At 47.1% G+C, this 27,631-nt stretch overlaps 1 protein-coding gene across 1 annotated transcript in view; it reads right to left on the bottom strand.

Annotated features, from left to right (window-relative positions):
• Positions 1–27,631, bottom strand: part of ITGA9 (integrin subunit alpha 9) — a 508,591-nt gene that overhangs the window by 80,475 nt on the left and 400,485 nt on the right. The window contains 3 exon segments of the mRNA XM_066585284.1: positions 16,477–16,581; positions 21,692–21,800; positions 27,338–27,427. Coding sequence (XP_066441381.1) covers positions 16,477–16,581; positions 21,692–21,800; positions 27,338–27,427 — 304 coding nt within the window.

Genomic DNA, 27,631 nt, shown 5'->3' with positions numbered 1-27,631 from the left:
CTCAGTCACCTCAGCTATATATGGTGGTGAGACGTGATCTCATAATAACCACATCTCAGTCACCTCAGCTATATATGGTGGAGAGACGTGATCTCATAATAACCACATCTCAGTCACCTCAGCTATATATGGTGGAGAGACGTGATCTCATAATAACCACACCTTAGTCACCCCAGCTATATATGGTGGAGAGACGTGATCTCATAGTAACCACATCTCAGTCACCCCAGCTATATATGGTGGAGAGACGTGATCTCATAATAACCACATCTCAGTCACCCCAGCTATATATGGTGGAGAGACGTGATCTCATAATAACCACATCTCAGTCACCTCAGCTATATATGGTGGAGAGACGTGATCGCAAAATAACCACACCTCAGTCACCCCAGCTATATATGGTGGAGAGACGTGATCTCATAATAACCACACCTTAGTCACCTCAGCTATATATGGTGGTGAGACGTTATCGCAAAATAACCACACCTCAGTCACCCCAGCTATATATGGTGGAGAGACGTGATCTCATAATAACCACACCTCAGTCACCCCAGCTATATATGGTGGAGAGACGTGATCTCATAATAACCACACCTCAGTCACCCCAGCTATATATGGTGGTGAGACGTGATCTCATAATAACCACATCTCAGTCACCTCAGCTATATATGGTGGAGAGACGTGATCTCATAATAACCACATCTCAGTCACCCCAGCTATATATGGTGGAGAGACGTGATCTCATAATAACCACACCTTAGTCACCCCAGCTATATATGGTGGAGAGACGTGATCTCATAGTAACCACATCTCAGTCACCCCAGCTATATATGGTGGAGAGACGTCATCTCATAATAACCACACCAGCTATATATGGTGGAGAGACGTGATCTCATAGTAACCACATCTCAGTCACCCCAGCTATATATGGTGGAGAGACGTCATCTCATAATAACCACATCTCAGTCACCCCAGCTATATATGGTGGAGAGACGTGATCTCATAGTAACCACATCTCAGTCACCCCAGCTATATATGGTGGAGAGACGTGATCTCATAATAACCACATCTCAGTCACCCCAGCTATATATGGTGGAGAGACGTGATCTCATAATAACCACACCTCAGTCACCCCAGCTATATATGGTGGAGAGACGTGATCTCATAATAACCACACCTCAGTCACCCCAGCTATATATGGTGGAGAGACGTGATCTCATAATAACCACACCTCAGTCACCCCAGCTATATATGGTGGTGAGACGTGATCTCATAATAACCACATCTCAGTCACCTCAGCTATATATGGTGGAGAGACGTGATCTCATAATAACCACATCTCAGTCACCTCAGCTATATATGGTGGAGAGACGTGATCTCATAGTAACCACATCTCAGTCACCTCAGCTATATATGGTGGTGAGACGTGATCTCATAGTAACCACACCTCAGTCACCCCAGCTATATATGGTGGAGAGACGTGATCTCATAATAACCACATCTCAGTCACCTCAGCTATATATGGTGGAGAGACGTGATCTCATAGTAACCACATCTCAGTCACCCCAGCTATATATGGTGGAGAGACGTGATCTCATAGTAACCACATCTCAGTCACCTCAGCTATATATGGTGGAGAGACGTGATCTCATAGTAACCACATCTCAGTCACCCCAGCTATATATGGTGGAGAGACGTGATCTCATAGTAACCACATCTCAGTCACCCCAGCTATATATGGTGGAGAGACGTGATCTCATAGTAACCACATCTCAGTCACCCCAGCTATATATGGTGGTGAGACGTGATCTCATAATAACCACATCTCAGTCACCTCAGCTATATATGGTGGTGAGACGTCATCTCATAGTACCCACATCTCAGTCACCCCAGCTATATATGGTGGAGAGACGTGATCTCATAGTAACCACATCTCAGTCACCTCAGCTATATATGGTGGAGAGACGTGATCTCATAGTAACCACATCTCAGTCACCCCAGCTATATATGGTGGAGAGACGTGATCTCATAGTAACCACATCTCAGTCACCCCAGCTATATATGGTGGAGAGACGTGATCTCATAGTAACCACATCTCAGTCACCCCAGCTATATATGGTGGAGAGACGTGATCTCATAGTAACCACATCTCAGTCACCCCAGCTATATATGGTGGTGAGACGTGATCTCATAATAACCACATCTCAGTCACCTCAGCTATATATGGTGGTGAGACGTCATCTCATAGTACCCACATCTCAGTCACCCCAGCTATATATGGTGGAGAGACGTGATCTCATAGTAACCACATCTCAGTCACCTCAGCTATATATGGTGGAGAGACGTGATCTCATAGTAACCACATCTCAGTCACCCCAGCTATATATGGTGGAGAGACGTGATCTCATAATAACCACATCTCAGTCACCCCAGCTATATATGGTGGATAGACGTCATCTCATAGTAACCACATCTCAGTCACCCCAGCTATATATGGTGGAGAGACGTGATCTCATAATAACCACATCTCAGTCACCCCAGCTATATATGGTGGAGAGACGTGATCTCATAGTAACCACACCTCAGTCACCCCAGCTATATATGGTGGTGAGACGTCATTTCATAATAACCACACCAGCTATATATGGTGGAGAGACGTGATCTCATAGTAACCACATCTCAGTCACCCCAGCTATATATGGTGGAGAGACGTCATCTCATAATAACCACACCAGCTATATATGGTGGAGAGACGTGATCTCATAGTAACCACATCTCAGTCACCTCAGCTATATATGGTGGAGAGACGTGATCTCATAGTAACCACATCTCAGTCACCTCAGCTATATATGGTGGAGAGACGTGATCTCATAGTAACCACATCTCAGTCACCCCAGCTATATATGGTGGAGAGACGTCATCTCATAATAACCACACCAGCTATATATGGTGGAGAGACGTGATCTCATAATAACCACATCTCAGTCACCTCAGCTATATATGGTGGAGAGACGTGATCTCATAATAACCACATCTCAGTCACCCCAGCTATATATAGTGAAGAGACGTGATCTCATAATAACCACATCTCAGTCACCCCAGCTATATATGGTGGAGAGACGTGATCTCATAATAACCACACCTCAGTCACCCCAGCTATATATGGTGGTGAGACGTGATCTCATAATAACCACATCTCAGTCACCTCAGCTATATATGGTGGAGAGACGTGATCTCATAGTAACCACATCTCAGTCACCCCAGCTATATATGGTGGAGAGACGTGATCTCATAGTAACCACATCTCAGTCACCCCAGCTATATATGGTGGTGAGACGTGATCTCATAATAACCACATCTCAGTCACCTCAGCTATATATGGTGGTGAGACGTCATCTCATAGTACCCACATCTCAGTCACCCCAGCTATATATGGTGGAGAGACGTGATCTCATAGTAACCACATCTCAGTCACCTCAGCTATATATGGTGGAGAGACGTGATCTCATAGTAACCACATCTCAGTCACCCCAGCTATATATGGTGGAGAGACGTGATCTCATAGTAACCACATCTCAGTCACCCCAGCTATATATGGTGGAGAGACGTGATCTCATAGTAACCACATCTCAGTCACCCCAGCTATATATGGTGGAGAGACGTGATCTCATAGTAACCACATCTCAGTCACCCCAGCTATATATGGTGGTGAGACGTGATCTCATAATAACCACATCTCAGTCACCTCAGCTATATATGGTGGTGAGACGTCATCTCATAGTACCCACATCTCAGTCACCCCAGCTATATATGGTGGAGAGACGTGATCTCATAGTAACCACATCTCAGTCACCTCAGCTATATATGGTGGAGAGACGTGATCTCATAGTAACCACATCTCAGTCACCCCAGCTATATATGGTGGAGAGACGTGATCTCATAATAACCACATCTCAGTCACCCCAGCTATATATGGTGGATAGACGTCATCTCATAGTAACCACATCTCAGTCACCCCAGCTATATATGGTGGAGAGACGTGATCTCATAATAACCACATCTCAGTCACCCCAGCTATATATGGTGGAGAGACGTGATCTCATAGTAACCACACCTCAGTCACCCCAGCTATATATGGTGGTGAGACGTCATTTCATAATAACCACACCAGCTATATATGGTGGAGAGACGTGATCTCATAGTAACCACATCTCAGTCACCCCAACTATATATGGTGGAGAGACGTCATCTCATAATAACCACACCAGCTATATATGGTGGAGAGACGTGATCTCATAGTAACCACATCTCAGTCACCTCAGCTATATATGGTGGAGAGACGTGATCTCATAGTAACCACATCTCAGTCACCTCAGCTATATATGGTGGAGAGACGTGATCTCATAGTAACCACATCTCAGTCACCCCAGCTATATATGGTGGAGAGACGTCATCTCATAATAACCACACCAGCTATATATGGTGGAGAGACGTGATCTCATAATAACCACATCTCAGTCACCTCAGCTATATATGGTGGAGAGACGTGATCTCATAATAACCACATCTCAGTCACCCCAGCTATATATAGTGAAGAGACGTGATCTCATAATAACCACATCTCAGTCACCCCAGCTATATATGGTGGAGAGACGTGATCTCATAATAACCACACCTCAGTCACCCCAGCTATATATGGTGGTGAGACGTGATCTCATAATAACCACATCTCAGTCACCTCAGCTATATATGGTGGAGAGACGTGATCTCATAGTAACCACATCTCAGTCACCCCAGCTATATATGGTGGAGAGACGTGATCTCATAATAACCACACCTTAGTCACCTCAGCTATATATGGTGGTGAGACGTGATCTCATAATAACCACACCTTAGTCACCTCAGCTATATATGGTTTAGAGATGTGATCTCATAGTAACCACATCTCAGTCACCCCAGCTATATATGGTGGAGAGACGTGATCTCATAGTAACCACATCTCAGTCACCTCAGCTATATATGGTGGAGAGACGTGATCTCATAATAACCACACCTTAGTCACCTCAGCTATATATGGTGGTGAGACGTCATCTCATAATAACCACATCTCAGTCACCCCAGCTATATATGGTGGAGAGACGTGATCTCATAGTAACCACATCTCAGTCACCCCAGCTATATATGGTGGAGAGACGTGATCTCATAGTAACCACATCTCAGTCACCCCAGCTATATATGGTGGAGAGACGTGATCTCATAGTAACCACATCTCAGTCACCCGAGCTATATATGGTGGAGAGACGTGATCTCATAGTAACCACATCTCAGTCACCTCAGCTATATATGGTGGAGAGACGTGATCTCATAATAACCACACCTTAGTCACCCCAGCTATATATGGTGGAGAGACGTGATCTCATAGTAACCACATCTCAGTCACCCCAGCTATATATGGTGGAGAGACGTGATCTCATAATAACCACATCTCAGTCACCCCAGCTATATATGGTGGAGAGACGTGATCTCATAATAACCACATCTCAGTCACCTCAGCTATATATGGTGGAGAGACGTGATCGCAAAATAACCACACCTCAGTCACCCCAGCTATATATGGTGGAGAGACGTGATCTCATAATAACCACACCTTAGTCACCTCAGCTATATATGGTGGTGAGACGTTATCGCAAAATAACCACACCTCAGTCACCCCAGCTATATATGGTGGAGAGACGTGATCTCATAATAACCACACCTCAGTCACCCCAGCTATATATGGTGGAGAGACGTGATCTCATAATAACCACACCTCAGTCACCCCAGCTATATATGGTGGAGAGACGTGATCTCATAGTAACCACATCTCAGTCACCCCAGCTATATATGGTGGAGAGACGTCATCTCATAATAACCACACCAGCTATATATGGTGGAGAGACGTGATCTCATAGTAACCACATCTCAGTCACCCCAGCTATATATGGTGGAGAGACGTCATCTCATAATAACCACATCTCAGTCACCCCAGCTATATATGGTGGAGAGACGTGATCTCATAGTAACCACATCTCAGTCACCCCAGCTATATATGGTGGAGAGACGTGATCTCATAATAACCACATCTCAGTCACCCCAGCTATATATGGTGGAGAGACGTGATCTCATAATAACCACACCTCAGTCACCCCAGCTATATATGGTGGTGAGACGTGATCTCATAATAACCACATCTCAGTCACCTCAGCTATATATGGTGGAGAGACGTGATCTCATAATAACCACATCTCAGTCACCTCAGCTATATATGGTGGAGAGACGTGATCGCAAAATAACCACACCTCAGTCACCCCAGCTATATATGGTGGAGAGACGTGATCTCATAATAACCACACCTCAGTCACCCCAGCTATATATGGTGGAGAGACGTGATCTCATAATAACCACACCTCAGTCACCCCAGCTATATATGGTGGTGAGACGTGATCTCATAATAACCACATCTCAGTCACCTCAGCTATATATGGTGGAGAGACGTGATCTCATAATAACCACATCTCAGTCACCTCAGCTATATATGGTGGAGAGACGTGATCTCATAATAACCACACCTCAGTCACCCCAGCTATATATGGTGGAGAGACGTGATCTCATAATAACCACACCAGCTATATATGGCGGAGAGACGTGATCTCATAATAACCACATCTCAGTCACCCCAGCTATATATGGTGGAGAGACGTGATCTCATAATAACCACATCTCAGTCACCCCAGCTATATATGGTGGAGAGACGTGATCTCATAATAACCACACCTCAGTCACCCCAGCTATATATGGTGGTGAGACGTGATCTCATAGTAACCACATCTCAGTCACCTCAGCTATATATGGTGGTGAGACGTGATCTCATAATAACCACACCTCAGTCACCCCAGCTATATATGGTGGTGAGACGTGATCTCATAGTAACCACACCTCAGTCACCCCAGCTATATATGGTGGAGAGACGTGATCTCATAATAACCACATCTCAGTCACCCCAGCTATATATGGTGGAGAGACGTGATCTCATAGTAACCACATCTCTGTCACCCCAGCTATATATGGTGGAGAGACGTGATCTCATAATAACCACATCTCAGTCACCTCAGCTATATATGGTGGTGAGACGTGATCTCATAATAACCACATCTCAGTCACCCCAGCTATATATGGTGGAGAGACGTGATCTCATAATAACCACACCTCAGTCACCCCAGCTATATATGGTGGAGAGATGTGATCTCATAGTAACCACATCTCAGTCACCCCAGCTATATATGGTGGTGAGACGTGATCTCATAGTAACCACATCTCAGTCACCCCAGCTATACATGGTGGTGAGACGTGATCTCATAATAACCACATCTCAGTCACCCCAGCTATATATGGTGGAGAGACGTGATCTCATAGTAACCACATCTAAGTCACCCCAGCTATATATGGTGGAGAGACGTGATCTCATAATAACCACATCTCAGTCACCCCAGCTATATATGGTGGAGAGACGTGATCTCATAATAACCACACCTTAGTCACCTCAGCTATATATGGTGGAGAGACGTGGTCTTATAATAACCACATCTCAGTCACCTCAGCTATATATGGTGGAGAGACGTGATCTCATAATAACCACATCTCAGTCACCCCAGCTATATATGGTGGTGAGACGTGATCTCATAATAACCACACCTCAGTCACCCCAGCTATATATGGTGGTGAGACGTGATCTCATAGTAACCACATCTCAGTCACCCCAGCTATATATGGTGGAGAGACGTGATCTCATAATAACCACATCTCAGTCACCTCAGCTATATATGGTGGAGAGACGTGATCTCATAGTAACCACATCTCAGTCACCTCAGCTATATATGGTGGAGAGACGTGATCTCATAGTAACCACACCTCAGTCACCCCAGCTATATATGGTGGAGAGACGTGATCTCATAATAACCACATCTCAGTCACCTCAGCTATATATGGTGGAGAGACGTGATCTCCTAGTAACCACATCTCAGTCACCTCAGCTATATATGGTGGAGAGACGTGATCTCATAGTAACCACACCTCAGTCACCTCAGCTATATATGGTGGAGAGACGTGATCTCATAATAACCACATCTCAGTCACCTCAGCTATATATGGTGGTGAGACGTGATCTCATAGTAACCACATCTCAGTCACCTCAGCTATATATGGTGGAGAGACGTGATCTCATAATAACCACATCTCAGTCACCTCAGCTATATATGGTGGAGAGACGTGATCTCATAATAACCACACCTCAGTCACCCCAGCTATATATGGTGGAGAGACGTCATCTCATAGTAACCACATCTCAGTCACCCCAGCTATATATGGTGGTGAGACGTGATCTCATAATAACCACATCTCAGTCACCCCAGCTATATATGGTGGAGAGACGTGATCTCATAATAACCACATCTCAGTCACCCCAGCTATATATGGTGGAGAGACGTGATCTCATAATAACCACATCTCAGTCACCCCAGCTATATATGGTGGAGAGACGTGATCTCATAGTAACCACATCTCAGTCACCCCAGCTATATATGGTGGAGAGACGTCATCTCATAATAACCACATCTCAGTCACCCCAGCTATATATGGTGGAGAGACGTGATCTCATAATAACCACATCTCAGTCACCTCAGCTATATATGGTGGTGAGACGTGATCTCATAGTAACCACATCTCAGTCACCTCAGCTATATATGGTGGAGAGACGTGATCTCATAATAACCACATCTCAGTCACCTCAGCTATATATGGTGGAGAGACGTGATCTCATAATAACCACACCTCAGTCACCCCAGCTATATATGGTGGAGAGACGTCATCTCATAGTAACCACATCTCAGTCACCCCAGCTATATATGGTGGTGAGACGTGATCTCATAATAACCACATCTCAGTCACCTCAGCTATATATGGTGGAGAGACGTGATCTCATAATAACCACATCTCAGTCACCCCAGCTATATATGGTGGAGAGACGTGATCTCATAATAACCACATCTCAGTCACCCCAGCTATATATGGTGGAGAGACGTGATCTCATAGTAACCACATCTCAGTCACCCCAGCTATATATGGTGGAGAGACGTGATCTCATAATAACCACATCTCAGTCACCTCAGCTATATATGGTGGAGAGACGTGATCTCATAATAACCACATCTCAGTCACCTCAGCTATATATGGTGGAGAGACGTGATCTCATAGTAACCACATCTCAGTCACCCCAGCTATATATGGTGGAGAGACGTCATCTCATAGTAACCACATCTCAGTCACCCCAGCTATATATGGTGGAGAGACGTGATCTCATAATAACCACATCTCAGTCACCCCAGCTATATATGGTGGAGAGACGTGATCTCATAATAACCACATCTCAGTCACCCCAGCTATATATGGTGGAGAGACGTGATCTCATAGTAACCACATCTCAGTCACCTCAGCTATATATGGTGGAGAGACGTGATCTCATAGTAACCACATCTCAGTCACCCCAGCTATATATGGTGGAGAGACGTGATCTCATAATAACCACATCTCAGTCACCCCAGCTATATATGGTGGAGAGACGTGATCTCATAATAACCACATCTCAGTCACCTCAGCTATATATGGTGGAGAGACGTGATCTCATAGTAACCACATCTCAGTCACCTCAGCTATATATGGTGGAGAGACGTGATCTCATAATAACCACACCTCAGTCACCCCAGCTATATATGGTGGTGAGACGTCATCTCATAATAACCACACCTCAGTCACCCCAGCTATATATGGTGGAGAGACGTGATCTCATAGTAACCACATCTCAGTCACCTCAGCTATATATGGTGGAGAGACGTGATCTCATAATAACCACATCTCAGTCACCCCAGCTATATATGGTGGTGAGACGTGATCTTATAGTAACCACATCTCAGTCACCCCAGCTATATATGGTGGAGAGACGTGATCTCATAATAACCACATCTCAGTCACCTCAGCTATATATGGTGGAGAGACGTGATCTCATAATAACCACATCTCAGTCACCCCAGCTATATATGGTGGAGAGACGTGATCTCATAATAACCACATCTCAGTCACCTCAGCTATATATGGTGGAGAGACGTGATCTCATAATAACCACATCTCAGTCACCCCAGCTATATATGGTGGTGAGACGTGATCTCATAATAACCACTCCTCAGTCACCCCAGCTATATATGGTGGAGAGACGTGATCTCATAATAACCACATCTCAGTCACCTCAGCTATATATGGTGGAGAGACGTGATCTCATAGTAACCACATCTCAGTCACCTCAGCTATATATGGTGGAGAGACGTGATCTCATAGTAACCACATCTCAGTCACCCCAGCTATATATGGTGGAGAGACGTGATCTCATAATAACCACATCTCAGTCACCTCAGCTATATATGGTGGTGAGACGTGATCTCATAGTAACCACATCTCAGTCACCTCAGCTATATATGGTGGAGAGACGTGATCTCATAGTAACCACATCTCAGTCACCCCAGCTATATATGGTGGAGAGACGTGATCTCATAATAACCACATCTCAGTCACCTCAGCTATATATGGTGGAGAGACGTGATCTCATAATAACCACATCTCAGTCACCCCAGCTATATATGGTGGAGAGACGTGATCTCATAATAACCACATCTCAGTCACCTCAGCTATATATGGTGGAGAGACGTGATCTCATAATAACCACATCTCAGTCACCCCAGCTATATATGGTGGTGAGACGTGATCTCATAATAACCACTCCTCAGTCACCCCAGCTATATATGGTGGAGAGACGTGATCTCATAATAACCACATCTCAGTCACCCCAGCTATATATGGTGGTGAGACGTGATCTCATAGTAACCACATCTCAGTCACCTCAGCTATATATGGTGGAGAGACGTGATCTCATAGTAACCACATCTCAGTCACCCCAGCTATATATGGTGGAGAGACGTGATCTCATAATAACCACATCTCAGTCACCCCAGCTATATATGGTGGAGAGACGTGATCTCATAATAACCACATCTCAGTCACCTCAGCTATATATGGTGGTGAGACGTGATCTCATAGTAACCACATCTCAGTCACCCCAGCTATATATGTGAAACAATTAAAACATCGACCCCTCGGAAGTCATTTGCGATCTGAGATTCACGCAGTCACATCACATTTGCACGAACTCAGTTGCGATCTGTACGGTCACACTCTGATCTATATGAGCCCGTGTGTTTTACCCGTTGTCTTGTCCTTTCATCAGTCGATGATCGAGCCCGATGTGTGTATGTTTTTTAAGATATTAAAATAAAATATTATAAGTTGTAAGGGATCTTCTGTGATTTGGGCTTTTACAGGTTCAGGGCTGATGGAGGTCTCTTCAACTTCTACTAAATGTTGAAAGGTGCCTGAGTTGTAATACTTAGACTATTTAGCCAATGTGTGGCTATTAGACCTCTGGTCTTGCTGTTTTATTGAACTTTTCACTTTCACTTTGCCTTTCTGAATTAGCTGACTACATTTACAGAGATCTCAATTTATCTTTTCTCGCATGTATCATTGGGGGACACAGCTTTCACCATGGGTATATAGCAGCTGCAGATTGCAGGCGAACACTAAGTAGACAATGAGTTGGCTCCTCCTGCTTGCTATATACCCTCTGCAGGTACGCAGCTAATCAGTTTTTAGCTTAGTGTCTGTAGGAGGCAGACCTCTTCCATCAAGGTCTTCAGGACTGCAGGGATGTGGGGACAGACCAGGCAGCTCGCTACCTGTTCCCCACGAGGAGGGCGGACAGCAAGTGTCTGTCGTCCTACAAGACGTGATTGCAGGTCGCAGTATTACTGTCTGATCTGCCCCTACGCAGGAGGGCGAACGACCAGACATTGCTTTCCATTGTCTGCCCTACCTGGAGAAGAAAAGGTGCACAGCTGGGGTCCAGTTCGTTGCCCGCCAGCCATAGGTCCCCTGGGGCAGCTGCCTCTCCCCTCCCTGCGGGGTATGGAGAGTGGGTCGAGGGACCCTGCTGGAGGCAAGGAAGGAAGAAAGAAGATAGATGAATAAAAAGGAGTAGGTAAGAAAACCGCTTCCCTTGCTGCCCTGCCCTGTACAGGGTCCCCTCCTGTGTCACTTGCCTGACGGGCTGTGTATTTGTCGCATACGGGAGGGTATTCACCGCCATACAGCTTGTGTTATGCCTATACTGGCCTGGGGGGCCGTGTTAGAGCTTGCTGCTGGGATCTGTTGTTCTACATGTTGTTTCTTAGCAGCTCGGCTTCACAGTTGCGGTTGATGATGCTGGCCCGGTGCTTCAGTCAGCCAATCCCCAAAGTCTGTGCTCATATATATAGCAGCTCCTTGATGGTGTCGGCCGGTTTTCCTCTTGAGCGGTCCTGCGTTCCTGCAGTCTGGTGGCTCTGTTCTCTGCAGGTTCTGCGTGAACAGTGTCCTACTTCTGTATCTGCTCTGGTGGTCCTGCTGTGAACGGGGTCCTACTTCTGTATCTGCTCTGGTGGTCCTGCTGTGAACGGTGTCATACTTCTATATCTGCTTTGGTGGTCCTGCTGTGAACGGGGTCCTACTTCTGTATCTGCTCTGGTGGTCCTGCTGTGAACGGTGTCATACTTCTATGACTGCTTTGGTGGTCCTGCTGTGAACGGGGTCCTACTTCTGTATCTGCTCTGGTGGTCCTGCTGTGAACGGGGTCCTACTTCTGTATCTGCTCTGGTGGTCCTGCTGTGAACGGTGTCATACTTCTATATCTGCTTTGGTGGTCCTGCTGTGAACGGGGTCCTACTTCTGTATCTGCTCTGGTGGTCCTGCTGTGAACGGTGTCATACTTCTGTATCTGCTCTGGTGGTCCTGCTGTGAACGGGGTCATACTTCTATATCTGCTCTGGTGGTCCTGCTGTGAACGGGGTCATACTTCTATGTCTGCTTTGGTGGTCCTGCTGTGAACGGGGTCCTACTTCTGTATCTGCTCTGGTGGTCCTGCTGTGAACGGGGTCATTCTCCTACATGTCTGATGCATCCAGGAGTAACTGATTACCGCTGCCGTGCGGCATGCCTGCGAGCCTCTATGCGGCTTAACGTGGAACCGCTCTGAGGCATTAACTGTATAGCCGCTGTGCGCCATTTTAGTGGCACAGTGTTTTCCGTATAGCCACTGCGAGGCACTTCGGTGGTGCAGCATTTTCCATGTAGCCGTTGTGCGGTATTTATGTGTAGCCGGGCGTGTTCTGCATGGGGTCACATGGTTTGGTTATGTCGCCATGTATGTATTGGTCGCAGTGCATTGTAATGTGTTTATTTGTAATTGGCCGCCGGCCGCTGCACTGAGGCAGCAGATGTTTTTGCGTGCGGAGGGTCCAGTATGACAGGAGCTAGATGTTATCTTGTCTTACGGACGACAGTGTTCAAACTAATTGCCAGCATAGCTCCGGGCTTGCTGAGACCTGTGGTCCCCTCCATGTGGAAGGAGTACTCGCACAGGAAGTCTCCGGACTCATCTCCCCTCATGTCTGTTATAGACCTGGTCAGCCTTGCCTAATGGCTATCTCACTGAGGGGTGCCGCCTGCAGTTCTCTCCTGGCATCCTTGGCGCGGTGTCAGTGTCCAGGACGACAGGCAAGAAACACGTGCCATGTGCGCTCTCCATACAGGACAAGATTGCATCCCGCCATGTTCGGCCTGGTTATCAGCAGTACTCTGGGCTTGCTGACCTCTGTAGTTCCTCCCATATGGAAGGAGTACTGTGCACAGAAGGTCCACGGACACATTGCTCCTCTTCTCCGCTCTTGAACAGGGAAGCCTTACCTAACAGCCAGCTCCCCTATGGTGGCCTGTCTGCAGTGTCCTTGTGGGCAGCTTTAGCGCTTTCCCCACTTACAGGATGAGACGTGGGTAGGGGCCGCCCAGAGCCGTATACTATGTGCGCTCGCACCGCTATGTGGGATGGATATCCAGTCGGGCAGAATATCTTATCTTATTCTATCTAAGTATAATGGTAGTCCAGGGGGGCCGCCCTCCGACAGGGGGCCTGGGGCGGCAGATCCATCTACTAGCTCCCCTCCGGTCAGCTTTGACATGCGGAGCCACTAGGGGTCCGGTCCCTCTGCAGCAGCCTCGTAACCAAACCATCATGGCTCAGTCAGCCGTGTCCATGCGGACGTGGGTCACTCATGTCGTCGGTGATGCATGAATGGTCCTGTTGAGGCGGAGTTCGTCGCTGACCCTAAATTTGGCAGCAGAACGGGCCTTGCATTCTCCCCTATAAGGATGTCTGGGCTGCTGCCGTCAGGAGTTCTCTGTAGTCAGAGCGGTCTACGACTTTGCTCCTACAACGTTTCTCCATGTAGCCTTCCCACGCAGGTAAGAGCGCCGTCCAGGAGACAAGCACTCAATCAGACAGAGCTGTTAGTGCACCGCCATCCTCCGCTTTTTCCTCCTGCAGCATTGCTTGCATTAATACTTATTTCAATTCTTGGCGCTCGCCCTCCTGACTCCGGAAGGTTCCACAAAGGGACCAGTGAGACTCCCGTCCAGGGGTAGTTTGGCAGTTATGCCACGTTTTATGGTGACTGGTGGGAGTTTATGTGGTGGCGGTGACATCTTGGACAGCCGGCATGGTAGGGAGCCACCCTGGCATGACAACTCAGACACCTTTTTCCAAGGCCTAGACGTCTTCAGGATCTTCATGCAGAAGGTGGAGGCTGTGGCCATTGTCAGTCTCAGAAGGCTGATGCTATTGGTATTTTTGAGCCATGTGTCTCCATCTCCCACTCTCTCTGGTAGTGGCAGCGCCCATGCATTCACCTGGCATGCTTCCTACTGACCCTTCAACAACGGTGCTGTCATTACCAGCCTGCCTAGTCGGGTGTTTACAGTCTGGACTCCGGCGGACCCCAACGTTTAACTAGATGGCCTACTAGCGGGCCCAGCTCTTTTACGTTTCGTCCCCCTCTTTTCTGATGGTGCTGTCGTCACGTCCAGCTCGCCAGTCTACTCGTCTCTCTTCTAAGCGGGAGGCGCTATCGGGCGGAAGTTCTTTGTCATCCAAAGAAGGTCGTTATCGTCCTGTTGCGTGTCACCTCACTGCATGTGGCATCTTGGCCCGGGTTGATGAAGTCTAGTCCCATGGGATGAGCCGGTCACAAGTGGGCTTGGTCGTAATTCGCAAGGTTACCCCTCTCTAGCGGCACTCTTCAGTCGCCCTGGCCCTCTGCTGTGGATCCTTGGGTTTCCGAGGTGAGTTTCTCGCTCCGACTCCGCTTTGCGTCAGTACAGGGTTACCGTGCCAGAGATATCATATGTTCAGGCTGTGTTACGGCACATATTACTCGGTCAACGGGTGCCTCGTGGGAACTTCCTCGTCGGGAGCCTTTTTCCTGTTGGGGGGATGGGTCCGTTTTCTCGGGCCCCTTTATGCTCTGTCTCTGAGCAAACTGCATGCCTAGGCACCCATTACCGCTAGTCACGGGTAAAGAGCGGATGACGCTTCTTTACACCTGCGGCTTCTTATATTTTCCCACCCCCGGGTTCTGCTCTGGAACGTCCCAAGGTCAAAGCTTTGTCCAAATGATAGACGAGAAAACTAGATTTTGTAAAGAACTTGCCGTGCGACCTCTTTCTTGTCATGTTCATTGGGGATCACAGCACCCACCCCATAGGGGTTCTTATGCTTTGCCTTTTTTCCTGGTCAGGGTGACACTTTTTGTGTTTGTCTGTGGTTGCACTGCTGCCCTCCGAAGTTATTGTAAGCACTACCATTCCGTAACGTCCCCCGCTGAGGCGCTCCTACTGCTTGCGTACAAACTGATTAGCTGAGTACCTGCAGAGGGTATATAGCAAGCGGGAGGAGCCAACTCGTCTGCTTAGTGCCCAGTCAGCTGCTGCTATATACCCAAGGTCTTGCCGTGTCCCCCAATGATACAGACCAGAAACAGATTTTACAGCAAGTTCCTTCTGAATCTAGTTCCATCTCAGATGTTCAGTCCCGTCTCCAGACTGGAGGAATACATTTACTGTTGTAGTCCATTCTCCAGTGTAGGCTTTTTACTCTCGGCAGCCTATGATGGAACGCATTGCTCCCAGGTTATTAGGGTTGTATAGCTTACTGTTTAGTGGTAGTAGAATAGAGCTGCTCCATCTAAACCGTTTCAATGGCCCCCTTACCTTGGGCTCACATGTACAATATGTCCAACTTATTTTGGCCCAACTACTATGTTTCATAGCCGTCGCTGCATTATTAAAGCCCCCCATTGTACCTGCCAGATCCAGTGACATTTCTGCCACGATTCCCACGTCTGCAGCGCTAATCTTGTTCTACTTTCATATCATAATAAGAACTCGTTCCATATAAGACGCTCCACTTACTATGTCTTGGATGAGGAACATCTCGGCTCCAGAAGCAGAAAGGTGATTAGGAAACAATATTTTGATGGCCGATCCAGGCAAAGTACTAGGCCCGGCATTGTAGACCTGGAATGATACATGACACACGCATTAGTAGGTAATAGTCGCTGCTATTCTGCGGCTGCCCTCTGCTCCATCAGTCGCCTTATAGAAAAGGCTTATAGGCTCTACACCCAACGGAGGCCGTCCCCGAGCCTCATGGCGGCAGCTTACAAGATAGCCGTTCACTCTTCAGCTACCTCTGCTTTCCATTCACTCCCTAGTTGGATGGAAAACTTGTGGAGCTACAATGTGATAATGTCTTGTAAATGGCAGAAATGATGCCTTATGTCCCTCCCAAATGTATGTGGAACAGGATAGGTCGGGCTACAACCGCTCAGACGTCTTACAAGATTCAGTGTTTGAAGCTGCGCTACCGATACCGAGTCTTTCAGTTTATAAGAGTTAGACAATTCATGGTTGCGCCTAAGAGCAGTGAATGCGATTCAGCTGGTTGCCTTCCGGATACTTCTAGCTCAGTCCCATATTTTATATAGCATAGCTGGCCCGGAGTCCGGGGACTGGCCATTAGACCCAGGATCCTTTCGCATGGCATAATGTCGCCGTGGATTCTGCAGCCATTTAAACATTCTGTTGAACGCTACGGAAATCCGCGCTGTAATTCCTAAAATGTGGGGTTTGAAATCCGTGTCGCAGGAAAAAAACTGCGATTCAATTCTTGATGTGGTTTCCATGCTACATCTGCGGCAGAACTCCAAGGCTCAGGCTGGGTGCTCTGCCATGGATTACAGGGGTGTGCAAGAACGTTATCCTCTATACATCCATCCAGTGAGGAGGAGACTGAATGAAGTGCTGCTCGCACAGTTGCTCCATTCACTTTCAATGAGACCGCTAAGATACCCGCGCTGCAAGCGACTCTCATGATGACAGGAGAGCAGGACACTGAAGTCCAGTTCTCAAGATCAGCGGGGGTCTCAGCAGACCCCACCAATCAGAATAGGGAATAACTTTAAACTTTTGGCAATTTAAGTGTCAAATCAACGTTGGCCAAATCCGGTGTGGAACTTACGCCTATCCATGTGAATGAGGCCCCACGGGGAATTCCAGCTAGATAATTCAGGAAGAGGTCACATGTTTTAGTATTACATGCAATACACTATACCTGCTCTCTGATTGGCCACAGCTGGTCATATGATTAGCACTGACCAATCAGTGAGCAGTGCACAGTGTCTATGAGGCGATTAGAAAACTATAGTGACCAACTTGGACTGCTGAAAATACAGCCTAGAACCGGTAGATCAGAGGGGCGGCAGAGAAGAACAACTACAGGTAATATGCCCCACAGCCCCTCCGGTCCCCAGACTCTCATCCAAAATAATCATACATTAGGAACAGCACGCAGGAGTTCAAAGATATATACAGGAGGAAATAGGGGACTCACCTGGTGCCGCGGTCCGAGCCGACATGAAGGAGTCGACCGCTGCACCTTGTGAACGTCCCTCAACCTACAAACACCTCGCTTCCATCTAACCAGGAAGCGGTGAGCTGCCGGACGTCTTCACCGGATGCCAAAAGGTCCCCGGGACAACTAAACAATTCTAAAAAGGTTGTTCTGCGCTTCTGTACCGGGGAGAGTCATCTTATCTGCAACTGAAGGTAAATCACTTACGTCTGTGGGAGGTCAAGGGGCACAAGTACCCCGAACCGCGTTGCATCTGCCCTACCTTAATTACCATAAAGGTTTCTTTGGACTTCCTGGTGAAAACCTCCAGGATTGGGGGGTCTCCATGGAGGGGACCGCCCACAGACGTAAGTGATTGAATATAAGATTACTGTCCCCTGTAAGCGCAGAGTGACCTGTTTATAATTGTAAAATAACCTGATGAGAATAGCGCTCAACGGATAAACACATCAAATGTAAACTTAAAACAAGGTGTGAACTCACCCAGTGTGCTGTGGAGTCCTACTAAACAGGTCCTCCACTAGCACACAGAAATCCTGGAAAGCCTTGAATAAAACTGCAGCTATTGCTGAAATCCCGCTGAGCTAGAAGCAGGAGAGCTAGCAGGTGCTTCTTGTTCCCGTAAGGAAACCCGATGAAGGAGTAGTTAGTTTACACAGAAATGTGAAAAAACTACCTGCGCTCCTTTAAACAAAGATGCTTTCCATATGACGCTCCGGGATGTAAAAGCACAGTTTTCCTTTATTGTACAACGCGTTTCATCTCTCAAACGAGACTTTTTCAAGCACCAGGAAAACTGTGCTTTTACATCTCGGAGCATCATATGGAAAGCATCTTTGTTTAAAGGAGCGCAGGTGGTTTTTTCACATTTCTGTGTAAACTAACTACTGTTTATAATTGTGTATTTGTCAGAATCTCATCCATTTACACTGATAGGCCAGCAGAGGGTCACTGATTAACCCTTTCCAATCCAATTTGTATCCTGGATTTCCATGGGGACTTACTCTTTTTTTGCCGTTATACAACGGCGCTATCTGCTGGCTAAAGCCAGTACTGCATGAGATGACACATTGGATAGGCTCCGACAGCAGAGAAGCTGGCAATATACAGTAAGAGAACCCCAATGGACGTCTACCAACATCGGAGCTGTACAGCCTTAAATCATAATGTCTTCAGAGGTCAGACAGTGAATTAGAAAGGGTTAATACTATCTTAGACAAGATCAAATGAGACTAACTGGGGGGAAAGTGGGCCCAATGTATCATAATGAGGCACGCAGAATCTGATGGAACCCGACATCTCGCGCTTTACTGGAGATTTTGAGTATATGTCTTATGTAAATTACATTAAATATAGGTGTCATGTATATATTTTTGGCGCATAACTTAGTTACGTTAAGCCAATTACCCCCCAGGTGACATAACTAGTATTTGCCTTAAGAAGCAGTGAATGGTTTTCCCTTTTGTGTTCGCAGCTCTTTGACCCCTAGTATTTTACATAACGCCTTCCAGTCTTCATACGAACACATTTCGGGTACATATCATTCGTTTGTGTGCGGCCATAAAGAAGCGATTTCGCCATTGTTTTGGGGATTGTGTTCATCATGTGGTATAAATATTAAGTCATTATGATTACCACAACACCAAATTTATATACGTTTTATTATGTTTTACGACTTTTGAACATACGGAAACCCTTTTTAGTCTGATGAAATAATTAAATATTTTGGGCTTAAGGGCGCAACGATTTTTGGTGGATTTTCATCTCCCTTTTTCAAAAGGGCTTGTTTTTTGCGTTGCGAATAGAGATGAGTGAGTATACTCGCTAAGGCACATTACTCGAGTGAGTAGTGCCTTAGCTGAGTATCTCCCTGCTCGTCTCTAAAGATTCGGGGGCCAGCACCAGTGACAGGTGAGTTGCGGCGGGGAGCGGGGGGGGGGGGGGGGGGGAGGGAGAGAGAGATCTCCCCTCCGTTCCTCCCCGCTCTCCCCCGCCGGCCCCATAATCTTTAGAGACGAGCGGGGAGATACTCGGCTAAGGCACTACTCGCTCTAGTAATGTGCCTTGTCGAGTATACTCGCTCATCCCTAGTTGCGAACTATAGTTTTTATCGGCACTATTTTTGGGGGTCCGTTGACTATATTGTAAAACTTTTATGAACTTTTTTATGATAGCAGGGAGAGAAAATGCATCAGTTCTGCTGTAGATTTTTTTTACATTGTTAATTATGAAGCATAAATAACACAAAACATTTTTTCTGCCAAAAAATGATAGCAAAATTCTTAATTTTTTTAGGTTTTTCCGTGTTTCCGCAATAAAACCCCTTTTTTAAATTGTGTATTTTTTTTAAATCTCTGCATTCATTCTCTGCATATAACCTTTTTATTTCCCATGGGCGGAGCTCTGTGAGGGCTGATTTTTTGCGAGACGAGCTGTAGTTTTTATTGGTACCATTTTGGGTTTCGTACGGCTTTTGGATTACTGCATTTTTTGGGAGGCAAAATGAAAAAAAGGAAGCATTTTGCCTCAGTTTTTTTTACGTTTTTTGGCCGTGCAGGATAAACAGTGTGTTCATTTTATTGCATGCGTTGTTACGGATACGACAATGACAAATATGTGGGATTTTAATTTTTTTAAACGAATAAGGAAAGAAAGCACAAAAAAAGGTGGGTTTTTTAGTATTTTTTTCACACTATTTGTGTCCCTGTGCGGGACTTACTGCACTCCCTCTGTGAACCCTTTACATACAATCCCCTTAGATCGCGACAGGGAAGGGGTTAACAGCGGGGGGCGCTGTCCTGATGCTCCCCCGATGTTGCAGGTGGGGGCCGGCTCCCGCTGCCGGATCTCTTCTGCTCCCGCGCTATCCTCAGGGCGTAACTGTATATCCTGTTGCACTAAGTATCTCCCTGCCGGGACGTCCAGTTACGCCCTGTGGCGATAAGGGATTTAACTGCGCAGGGCCATATATCCAGCTGAGTATTTAGCATTTCCTTCTGCAGTCACTGCTGTCTGGACATACTTCCATGCTGCTCCTCAGACTCATTCATGTTGTCGGTTTGCGCGGTTTTTACCCTACACACGTAGATAGGATAATCTTAGCTGTATTGCACTGCATGCGGGAAGCAGAGTACATTGTCCTGGGCTGGCACACCATGGTGCGGGCGGCTCCGTGTCCGTGCTTGTTCTGTGCTGCAGTGACCATCAGGCATCAATATTTATAAAGGGCTTAAAACAGTTGTTTGACTTTTTCATATAGTTTTTGCCCCCGTGCCCCAAACTATATTTTGGCCATCTACTCACGGTAGTGCCAGAGTACGACAGCATCAGACTGCAGCCATCTTCGTTAGGCTGGGGTGACGGCACCCATTAAGGCGTGAAGAGACTGTGTCTGGGTGTGGGAGGTTAGTGCAGCCCCATGACGGCTCCACCACAACTGGGCACACAAGCTCGTTACGCCTTAATGGGTGCCGTCACCCCAGCCTAATGAGGATCGGCTGAGCCGAGGAAGAGGCCTCATTACTATTACCATTTAATCAAGAAGACTCCATCCTTCGCTTCTGGTCTAAACGATCTGACGTGGAAGGTGCGCCCTGTGCCAGATATGTTCACGCTACAGCAGGGGCGCACTTACCCACCATTCACAGCATGCGCAGGCCAACTGGACAAAAGTACTCTTTCTCATATATTACTAAAACACAAGAAGATACAAACCTGAAATGTGAAATTAAGAGGCTGGAAATGACATTCCAGATCCTGGAGCAGAATGAAGTTTGAGGCATCCACTGTATCGCCATAGACAAAGGAGGAAGGGGCCACAGTCCTGCGGGTAGGAAGAGAAGACTCAAATAAGTATCTGCATATCAGTCCCACGTGCCGTACTTGTATATTCCACATAGCGCAGCTCATATACTCCAGGAATGACAGAGCCACATATTACACACCTCATAATAAGAGGGTCATCCCACGAAAAGGCCGCCATTCTTCTTACCGTTAAATCCTCTTCCCTGAGTCCATCCTAACATCACACATGGTGGTTGCCCCGTCTGAGCTCGTTGGGACAGGAAGAGGAGAGTTCTTAAGGCCACCTCCCACCACCGCACTCCAGTGGCTTCAAATTATCACAACGGGTACGTGGCCCAAACCTTTATTGCTGCTGACAAACATGCTCTTATGTTACATGCACCATATACAGCAGGGGGGTCAGGATGTGCCGTCATGATGGACTCATGGGAAAGGAATTACCAGTACGAATAGTTCCCGATTTACCATAACGTCCATCCTGACAGCACTCATGGATGCAATACCAGATTACCACCGACACATTAGGGGGGTCCAAGGCCTGGAGGACCTTCCGCCCAAAGGCCAGCTCCCTACTGGAATGGAGATCCAGGAGATAATGCTTAGACCATGTGTGGATGCTACATCACGCTGCAGCTTTACAATCTGCTCTGTGGAGTTTCACCAGCTTGTAGCCCTTGCAGCCCTCAACCCCTCCGGGGGAGGCAGATCTCTGCTTTATATGCTTGTTCTAATCCGTCTAGCCATGGGATCTTTAGACGCTGCCTTTCCCTTATTGAAGGAATAAATGATCCCATTTCCTGAAGGTCTGTGAGACGTGTGATAGGCCAGGACCGCCTGACACCAAGCGGAGCAATCGACCTTCTTTGTCATTTTAAGATCCTAACAGCACGAAGGCAGATTATTCCCCGTTCCATGTGGAACATCAACGCCGCTTTAGGAAGAAGAGATAGATCTAGTCTCATGACTATCCTATCGTCAAGCACCTTTAAGTAGGACTCTACAGGGTAATTCCCGCATTTCACCAATCCGCCCATGGGTTGTAATACGAGGGGCTGCTGATAAGGCTTTGGCATTGTTCTTTTTTTGTTTCTATGGTAACGGATGTTCCATCACATGAAAGCCTTCTGTGTCTAATATATGTGTTTGTAGCTTATGGCAACAGTGATCTCGGCACGCGGGAAAACAAAGTGGCGGAGTCTAAGGCGATATTCACAGCCAATGAGAGCAGAGGAGTGATAGTCGGCGCAGGATATTCCTGGTGATATGTGGCAGACATCGGGGGGTCAATGCCCTTCATATTCTACAGTTATGGACTGGGGGCCACTTCAGCCCCAATGATGAGGAACGTGGCTTATCACCTCCATCATTATAAAAAGGACAGGGCTGTTTAAAAAAACACAGGGAGGAGCGCTGGATGGGCTATTGATATACATTGTATTTAACATGCTGTGAAATCCAATCCCGCTCCACATGTCAATATCCGTGTGGGTTTTGTGCAGATTTTTTCCACAGCGTGTGGATGAGATTTTCAAAGTGTCATCCACTTTGCTGCTACAGCTACTGTGAATTCCTCAGCAAATCCACCCTATGTAGTAATAGTGACCCCCTATATTGGTGGCCCCAGTAATAATAGCGTCCCCTATACTGGCCCCAGTAGTAATAGTGACCCTTATAGTGGCTCGTGTAGTACTGGCGACCCCTATTGTGGCCCCAGTAATAATAGTGACCCTCTATATTGGTGGACCCAGTAATAACAGCGTCCCCTATACTGGCTCCAGTAGTAATAGTGTGCCTTATATTGGCCCCATTAGTAATAGTGAACCCTATATTGGCCCCAGTAGTAATAGCATCCCCTAATATTGGCTCCAGTAGTAATACCATCCCTCAGTAGCAATGGTGATCCCAATAGTAGGTCCAGTAGCAATAGTGACCCCTATTGCGGCCCTATTAGTAATAGTGAGTAAAAGAAATGAAAAAGGAGGGTGGAGCAAGACCCAGTGAGGGTAGTGGAATATTTATGGAGTACACAGAGTTTTCAATGATTGAGTATTTTGAATGGTGGAGGTGCAGCCAACCAGATGACGCTCCACCAGTGTGGGCGTAAGTGTAGCGAAAAGGATGTGAAAAGAACTGGTATGGAGGCGCAACCCTCTAAGCTACTAGAAGATGTAGATCAAAGTCCAATGTGTGATGGGGAAAGCACTTCTTTTTTATTATTTTTTCAGAAATTAAAAACCAGCAATGGAATACGCGTTTCGGGGAAGAACCCCTTCGTGCAGATCTCTTGGCAGAACACTGGACCTCGGGACAGAAGGCCGTGCCTGAGGGCAGCGGAATCGGTGTCCGTATCGCCTAGAGAAGACAATCACGGAAACCGGTTCCTATTAGCCACGCTGGGCAATGAATACAATCCCGGTCTGGCAGTTTTGGATTTCATGCAGAGTCCGAGAATTTAAGGGAAGGGGGAAAAGGATACGCCAAATCCATGGCACATTCCTGTGATAGTGCATCCGGTGCCAGGGGATGGTCTGCTGGATTTAAGGGGAAAAATTCTGCATTTCCAATATGTCTTTGATACAAGAGGTGTATCTGGGGGTAACAGCATTAAGACGCTAGTAGATCAAATATGTCCAATTTCAGGGACCAATCCCCTGGATCTAACCTTCTCCGACTCAAAGTCTGCAATAAAGTTTTGGGAGCCTTTAGGTGAATAGCCGGTAAGGACTTCATCTAGTTCTCTGCCAAGGAGAATATTCTTTTAATATATGTTTGAGGACGGTGTCTGGTGCCGAATAAGACACTGTTGCCAGACAATATTTTTTACGTGTTTCCCACGAATTATATCTTCAGCTTGAACCGACATTTCCCAAACTGCTCCGAGCTCCGTATAGCTGGAGGTTTTACAGCAGACATAAGCTGGACAGGAAGCCCGCTGTTCCCCATCCGTCGCCTGAGCTCCCCAACCAGACTAACTAACATCGGTGGTTACTGAAACGAATGAGGACAGAGACCAATGGGACCCCTTTTTAAGGTTACGGGTGACAGACACCATTTTCCCCATTTGGATGGACAATTTAAGCCTTTGTCTGAAGACGATTGCCTTCTATCTCCTGTTGACAGGATTTCCTGCTGGAGGGACCTAGAGTGGATCCCATCTGCAGACAAGCGGTCCTATGACCGAACACCCTCGTTTTGTTGGAGGAAAAAGGAGTAACCCTTTGAGGAATTAAGGATTACCCCAAGAACTTTTGGGTGTCTGGGTTTAGGCTGTAAAAAAAGGATTTCAAATTCATTTAAACCGCAATCTAATATATTTGTGGCACGCCGGGTGGATGGGAATATGTAGTGTGCAAATGACGCTGCCCTGATTACCCCGGGGAATCGTAGACGTAATAGACTTCATTTCAGACTAAATTCAGAAATTTACCGATTAAGGGACTTTAAATTAAGTGTGATTTAAAACTAATCCTCAAGGTTAGTAGCACAAAGCAGAGACGAGTAACAACAGAAAAAAACCCTGTTTCACTAGAGGAACTAGATAACCGCTCCAATGTGTTCAGTCTGAACTCCCTGCTCCAAACTCTCTTGGGACTGGTTAGGGTTAGGGACTGGTCCTCTGACCATCTGGTGGAGATTACCCATCAAGGATTCCAGCTCCGCCCTGATTACCCTTCTCTAAGCCTTGACTATGGAGTTTCATCCTGCATTAATAGGCAAGTGCCATTATACCATCATAGATAGTGAGCTTTTTGTCCAAGTGGACTCCTCATGGTTTGTAGATTTCCCCTGCTACCTCCATGCTGTCCATAGTGTTTAGGAGGAGACTGAGCTGTAATTTCACAGGAGAAGCTCATTAGGCATTCAAACCTGCCACTTTCCTCATAGCTTTTCCAAGGTAAACTGTGAGCCGTAATCCCACCGGAGAGGCTCTCTGGGGCAGTGGAGCCACCGTCCTTGGACTTTGACGGCGCTGCCAAGCCCTCATCCAGTGCCCCTGCACCAGGCACATCATTAGTTCGTCCACTAGACGCTGGCCCCTCTGCAGGGATGCCAAGCATTTGCCTAGGGCGAGCGATCTGAAGATCACCTCCGCTCTCCCAAACGGGTATGCGGACTGTGCAGGGCACTCAGTCTGGGCCCTTCTGCAGGGATGCTGCAACATTTGCAGGGGCAGCAATCCGGAGACCGCCTCCGCTCTCCTGAGCGGGTATCTGCCAGACTTGGTGAGCATCTACCCCGCAAGACGCTCCATGCTCCGACACACATAGGGACTTCTCTTGTGTCCCGTTGGGACAGGAAGAACACTGGAGTGCGGTGGTGGGAGGTGGCCTTTTGAACTCTCCTCTTCCTGTCCCAAGGAGATCCATGTGTGCTGTCAGGATGGATGGAATGGTAAATATTGTTTATGCTTACATGCAGCCCATAATTATAAAGGTTTCTTATATTTACATTTATTACAGTTGGTATAGCGGTTTCTCCTAAGGAGCCCTTCTCTGTCCGCTCCGCCTCACCTACTCAGTCATGCTGCTCTGCAGTAATGGTGCACAGAGGGAAAGCTGCCAACCGCTGCGTGGGTGAAGGTCAGGCACAGCCTGCATGGGGAGCGCACAGACGGCCCGTCCGAACGCTGCTCACTATGTGGGACACGGCACATTTCCACGCACTAATCTCGTCTGAGAATTGGATCAGAATGGGACATGCGGCCATTTTTCAAAGTTGGACTATAGATTCAAGGGAAAAATCACAAGTATGAATGAACCTGTTACAATGTAGCCGCCGAGTGACCGCAGGCTTAGAGCCCAATTATTATATATCTAGGCGCCTACACACGGGTGCAATATGTTCGTTGACTTTTTGAAAAAAGAAGCGGAAGGATAGGTCCTGTTCTATCTTTGTCGCACCTAGAAAAGCTGCGTGCTTGGAAGACGCGGCAAGTCCTATCCTTTCCTGTGCGTAGTATCAACGGGCGAGAATCCCGCTAGAGAACACTTCAAACATCGAAATCAAAGGTTTCACTTCGGCCCGTTTTGCAGCCGTGATTTTCACAGTCGCAAATCGGGACAAAATCCCCCCGGTGTGTTTAGGGCCTCATTGCGCTGACTAGCAGGGAAATCATTACAACCTGCATTGCTCTATAGTTACCGCGCCGCCAGGCTGATCCTTCGGCCAGTTGGTATACGGCGTATCAGGGGACAACGTCAGCCTAGGGATTTGCTGTGATACGTTTTGGTATTTGAGTTCGTGGGGTTTGTACAATAATGATGCTGCGGGTACAACATCTTGGGGTCTGGCTAATCTGTACAGTCCATCACACTGGATGTAAATCACTCATATTAACGCTATGTAAATAGTTGTTCTTTCTGCTTATAGGAAAGAGTCGTGAACTTGGCCTCAGAGATAGCTGCAGTGCATCCTGTTTGTGCAGCCGGGCGCTGCGGCTGGATGAGCGCTGCTGCCAGAAACCTGGATATCTAAACATGAAAAGAATGTCATTTTCCACTGGGATGAGAACCGTGCGCTTGCTTCTATTAGTGCGAGATGCCAGGCGGCCCTTACCCCGTCACCGACGAGTCCACTTCATGCTTTAGGGGCACCGCCAGGATGAGGGTGTTGTCATGCAGAGACTCCGCTCGCTCATTGTTCCCACTGGGACGGAGAAAGAGAGATGCAACAATTCACTGCGGGGGATCAATCAATAGACTGTGTATATATATATCTACATGCATCAGACGTGTGGAGACAGCCATATAGGAAGAAAGCGGCTTGCATATAAAAGTCTGCTATTGTGAATGCCGCCATCTTGGATCCAGCGCTACGCTTACGATGGGCAGCCAGATGTCTGATATCGCA

The sequence above is a fragment of the Eleutherodactylus coqui genome, chromosome 12 (assembly GCF_035609145.1).
Source record: "Eleutherodactylus coqui strain aEleCoq1 chromosome 12, aEleCoq1.hap1, whole genome shotgun sequence".
In the NCBI taxonomy this organism is placed as follows: Eukaryota; Metazoa; Chordata; class Amphibia; order Anura; family Eleutherodactylidae; genus Eleutherodactylus; species Eleutherodactylus coqui.
Note: the sequence above shows the minus strand (reverse complement) of the source record. Positions and strands in the feature narration are given on the sequence as shown.